Source organism: Chinchilla lanigera, unplaced genomic scaffold (assembly GCF_000276665.1).
Source record: "Chinchilla lanigera isolate Chin_1 unplaced genomic scaffold, ChiLan1.0 scaffold00101, whole genome shotgun sequence".
Classification (NCBI taxonomy): domain Eukaryota; kingdom Metazoa; phylum Chordata; class Mammalia; order Rodentia; family Chinchillidae; genus Chinchilla; species Chinchilla lanigera.
In genome coordinates this window covers 4,177,115-4,183,114 of record NW_004955502.1, presented here as the reverse complement: position 1 = coordinate 4,183,114, position 6,000 = coordinate 4,177,115, and the positions used below count along the sequence as shown (strand labels likewise).

General features: G+C 36.1%; 1 protein-coding gene across 1 annotated transcript in view; it reads right to left on the bottom strand.

Moving 5' to 3' along the window:
• Window positions 1-2,418: 2,418 nt before the first annotated feature.
• The window catches only part of Senp6 (SUMO1/sentrin specific peptidase 6), a gene marked incomplete at its 5' end in the record, with an annotated part of 98,480 nt that continues 94,898 nt past the window's right edge, over window positions 2,419-6,000 (bottom strand). Inside the window, 1 exon segment of the mRNA XM_013505827.1 lies at window positions 2,419-5,251. Coding sequence (XP_013361281.1) covers window positions 5,039-5,251 — 213 coding nt within the window.

The following is a 6,000-nucleotide window of genomic DNA, read 5'->3' as shown; positions in this document are numbered from 1 at the left end:
AGACTAGGCATCACAGCAAGGCATGGTGACATAAGCTGTAACACTCCCACTCGGGAGGGTTGAAGCAGGAGACTCAGAAGTTTGAGCCCAGCCTGGGCAATTTAACCATTTAGCAAGACTGTCTAAAAAACAGAAAGAAAAGGAAAAAACAAACAAACAAACAAAAAAGGGCTGGAGATGCAGCTCAATGGGTAGACCCTGAGTTCAATCCCTCGCACTGAAGAGGAAAAAAAAAGTTACCATTACAATTTATTTTTCCCCTAGAATTCATTTGTATTAAGTAATTTGTAAATATTTCATTAGAATTGTTAGTTTCATCACAAGGGTTAAAAAAAAAATGCTTCTCCTAAACTATTTTACCAAAATGTTTTCAGATTTCTGATCAGTCACCTTTTAATGTTTAAAAAAAAACCAAAAACTTTCAAAATAGTTTATGCCTTCTGAACAATTGTACTGAAACAGTTTAAAAGAAAATTTAGCCAATAGATGAGGCTAAATTCTACTGCATGCATGGTCTATAATTTCTTGATAATTTTGAATATTAGCCTATTAAAGGCTCTGAGATATCCTATAAGAAACATATGTAGCTTGATTTAAACTTTTTCCATACTTACTCAATCTTAGATTCTATTATGTCACAACTAATTATCAAACACACTTTGACAATTGCTAGTCTACCCTACACATCAACTAGTTCAGAATACTATTAAAAATACACCACCACCTTGCTTTTTAGTGGTCTCAAAGCTCCTGCTAACTCCAGCTTACGGATTCACAAACTATACATGTCATAATTCACCCAAGAATCTTAGCAAGAATGACTCATATTTTCTTTCCTCCTTTCTTGTCAGACAGGGTCTCACTATGTAGTGCAGCCTGGCCTTAAACTCACATATGAAGCCCAGACTGGCCTTGAACTCAGTGATCCTTCTGCCTCAGTGTCCCGAATGCTGGGATTACAAGTGTATGCCACCATGCCCGGCACTCATACTTTATTACTAATTTTGTCTTTTTGAGACAGGGTCTCACTTTACAGTTGAGGCTGGCCTTGGGCTCACTTTGTAGCCCAGGCTGGTCTCAAACTTGCAACAATCCTCCTGCCTCAGCCTCCCAAATGCTGGGATTACAGGAATGTACCACCCCGCCTTCAATACCACTTTATAATATGTAGAATTTACATACTTCCTTCCTTTGAAAACCAAGACATTTGCCAATCTCTACCTTTGTAATACTTTTAATACTTTAAGACTTAGTAATAATTTAATGACATCAACCAAATTTTCAATCGAGCTGGGAAAAGGAAAGTGCTTTCTTAAGGGATGAGGGGAGAAAAACACAATGCCGCATCCCTGGGACTGGCAACTTGAAAGCCACCAGAGACCTAGGTTCTTCCAAATCGATGGCTTGCTGCATGGTGTGTGCTTCAGAAACACTGGGGACATTCTTTAAAACACACAGCACTACTGGGGTGAAGACCCTGGCCACATGTAGCTTAAAAGACTTTCCAGGTGCCTTTAATGCACATTTTTGTCATCGTAACTGGTCTCTGAAATATGTACGGTTTGGGAACTCTTGAAGCTGCAATCATAAAATGTTATCATCCGCTGTAACAACTGTAATCATCTGCAATAAAGATCTCTAAACCTGTATCTTCCCTGGCATTTCAGGCCATGGACCCATGGCATCTTAAGAGTACACTGTGCCCTCATTTCCTCAGCAGTAGTCAGGAGTACTGGCCATTTTCCTTGATGTCACAATTAGAACTACAATGGTAGGGCTTCCTCCCTCCTAAGTTTACATTGCTTCATCAATCAGTTCTTCATACATGAGTAAATTTAAGTTTCAGAATAGCTGTTTTCACGACGTTTTTCTTCTCGTTGAGAGGAAAACAGATGTACCAGAAATCTCTTTAGAGTATCTCAGCACATTTGTGTTTTAGCATGTAACATTTCTAACGGCAGTCTGGACTTCCCTCTATACATTGGGTTGTTTTATTGGTAAACTACCCACTCATCTCCATTTAGTGAGTCTGTTACTACGTAAATCAGAGACTAATGTCCATGTACTTTTGTCCTTAATGATCTACAAAGCAGCCTTGTTACTTGGGCTGTCTCTCTGCTGGACACACAATACTACCTTCCCTTGCTTCTCACTACCTTCCCTCACTTCTCACGGCCCGGCTTCTTCTGACCGGGTCACTCCTCCCACAGTTACCTCCCGGAGTCTTTCTGCACCATCTCTTGACTGCACGCTCATGTTAAAACAAGCCCTTTATTATTCCCATTTGGTGAATTGTCTTGAGACTCTGCAACTTTTTGATTTGGTGGAAATTAAAATTGTTATTCCTTTTTACATTATATTTTACAGTCTTCAGAGATCATGGATAGTTTTTAAAGAAAAAAAATACTGACTTCATTGTGATGACAGAAAACAAGATGTAATTTAGATAACCGGTTTATGCTTTCAAATAAAACTTCCTACATTTAATTGACTGAGTTTAAGCACAGGTTAAAAATGCAAAGAAAAGCTAACTGTTTTAGGTTTAAGTGAATTTAGTATCATTAAGCTTTCAGCTGCAGATGCAGATATAGTAACATTAAAAGGGAAGGACTAAACACTACCTTTCTCTTAAACTACCAAGGGCTGAGACACATACAAATTTCATGGCAGGTAATCTAAAACTCTTCTAAAAATGATTAACTGTTATTCTATCCAACAAGAAAACCAATACAACAAATCTATCTAATTAGTTAAGACACCAGATACTCGTCATGCAGTTTCAGTGTCTAGTAACAAACCTTTAGACCTTGAAGTTCTGTTTCACAACTTCTGCTAATCATATATTTTAAAAGGATTGATATCCGCTGTAAACTACATATAGAAGAGTACACAATTATCAAGTGAATGCATACATACTGAAGATTCTCAAATCTAGTTTTATAGCATAATCTGAGAGCCTCCAAAGATATATACTCCCAAGTTATTAACATAACTTTAAAAAGTAAAATTTCATATAGGGTGGGACAAACACCATCAACACGCTGAGTGTTCTACCTCTAGAAAGTTGAAATACAACAATATATATATATTTTTTCCATGTAATAAATATTGATGAGAATTGGACCAAGGATTGTTATAATTTCAATTGTCAAAAATTATCTAAGACCAAAAACCATAAGCATTAGAAATTAAAAGAAAAACAAGCATTTCAGAGTAGTCTTTTGCTTTTAGAGACAGAATCTTGCTGTTGCCTAGGCTGACCCTGAACTCCCAGGCTCGGCCTCCTGAGTAGCTGGGGTTGCAAGTGTGTATGGCCACGTCTGGCCTTCAGAATTATTTTTTTCCATTAACATCAAGTTCTAGTAAAAAGTGGTTCATTTAAAAAAAGATGTCAATTTTCCTTATACTATTAGGTTTAAACATTTTTCTAATCCGAAAGAATTTTACCACAGTTAATGATAAAAAAATTAAGCTCTTCTTTTTCATACTTGAGCTAATTATCTGACCACACAGCTCCAAAGCATTATTACAAAGAAAAACTCAGAAATAAAAAATGTTAAGATAGCTCAATGTAACCAAGAAACACGGAATTGGTACCACTAACCGAGACTCCTAAGCTGTCATGTTAGTATTTCATTTATTGAGTGTGTCCTAATAGAACTCTTTGATGAGACCACTCCCATCAACCCCAGGCATACAATAATGGACTTTATTAAATGTAAGGAAACAGCCTGAACTGTAGTCACAATGTCAGAGGTGGTTAAGTTAGAAATAAAGTAACCACTGATGATAAAAATGGCTCTTTTACCCAATTATTTGTTACTTGTGCATTTAAAAATTCACTACTCAGGAAAAAATGACTTAAAATATATATTTCAACTCTCAAAATGAACTGTGAAGAAAAGTATACCACTTCACTAAAATTAGTAATTTCTACAGATATATGCAAGATTTCTACATTACGTTGTAAATGTGTCATCAAAGTCTAAACATTGCAGTATTTTTATTTTTTGGGTGCTAGAGATTAAGCCTAGGTGCTAAGCACACACTCTATCACTGAGCTGTAACCGTAGCCCCACAGTTCAGCATTTTTTTAAAGGGAAATTCAAAGTAGAAGATTTTTTGCTGCATTATGTAACTGAAGACGGTAACTTTTACCTGTTTAATTTACACTGAAAAACTCAAAGTGTCTGATACTTTACCAGTACATATAATAAACTCATTCAATAGTAAACTTATTAAATTCCTGTGTTTACACAGATTAAAAATATCAATTATCACACAGGTTGCATCATACTTCAAGCTATAATATAGGACTGTAACACGGTGCGATCTGAAATTCAAGTTGCAGTTACCAAGATAGTTTTAACCTGAGTCTGATGTCTTTAGAAATGTATTTGATAAGAATGTATGCAAGTAGTGTTATTTTTTAGTAGTTTTCTTTGAATTATTGTTATTACTTAAGTATCTGCATAAAATTATTGCACTTTATTGGGTTCTTTAAACATAGGAAAGCATATGAATGGAAGACTTTTTTCTGCAATGCAAGCAAAAGAACATGATGTCTTAGCTCAAAATGCCTTATATGTAACCTTATTTTCACACTGAGTTATTTTAGAACAAATGTAAAATGTCAAAAGATTATCATAGATACTTGAATATTGAGGAAATGAGCCACACCCACTTGAGAAATTATACAAGTTCACTAAAGAATATCAAATTAATAATTTCCTCCTATAAATATTTTTTTATTTTGTGTTTAGAAGTTGCAGTTTTAAGTACTATTAACAGAAAATAACAAATGCTTCCTAACAAGTGAAAAAAATAATTATAAATGCTGGAAAAATTGGCCTCATTAACATTATTTACAGACTTTTACTTAATACATATTCCTTTGGAAATTAATTATATGACATTTTTACAAGCATTAACATTTCCCAATCACTGAGCAGAGAGCACTTCAGTTCTTTACTGTCTACACCCAGTTACAAAAGTCATTAGTCCCTAAAAGTGGAAATGACATGCTACAGTCTTTTGGTCAAGCTGAGACACTGTCGACACTCTGCTGTTCCGTCCCTTCACTCAGGGATGCTTCTGTGGAGGAAGTATCCTGATGCTGCTTCTTCTCTTTGCTCTGATCTTCCTGCAGCTTCAGAATTATGTTTCGGATTTCTTCTCTTTTCGTTCTCATTCGTGGGGGTGGAAACCAGTTCATCAAATTCATAGGTAATTCAAAATTTAGTATTGGATTCTGAGAATAAAAGGATTATATGCCTATTAAAATTGTAGCAAACGACATTTTCCTTTCAAATACAAAAACCACTTCAAAGTTAAAATGAAAACACCGGTGTGTGCTAAGTCATTACCACACGACAAGCACTGTGCTAGGCAATGAAGGTACAGGACAGCTTCTGCCTTCGATCTCACAGTCTAAACCAGGGGCAGGGAGCAGGAGGGGTGATTATACCCTACAATCTCAGCACTTGAGGGGGCTGAGGTGAGAGAACTGCTACAAATTCAAGGCCAGCCTGGGGTACATGCTGAGTTTAAGGGAAGCCTGAACTATATAGCAAGACCTTGTCTCAACAAACATAAGTAAGTAAGTGACTAGCAAACTAAAGGCATTAGGCCAAAGTCTGCACACTGCCTGATTTTGTAGTAAGGTTTTACTAGAACACAGACATACTAACTCATTTATATATGGTCACTAATGTTTTTACAACAATAGAATTGAGAGTAGCAGCAGAGGCTGTATGGCTGAAAAGCCTTAAGTATTTAGTCTCAAACCCTTTACACTCCTTGTCAGCCCAGGGTAGACAGAAAGGTAATTCAACAGGTCAAACAATGAATAATGGCAAATATTATGACAGGAGAAGTATAGAGCAATGGTGAGAATAAATACCTGGGGGCTTAAAACAACTCCAAGAGGAACTTACTTTTAAGCTAAACCTGAAGAAAGAATAAATGTTAGCCTGCTAAGGAATGACGGAAGTAACAGAA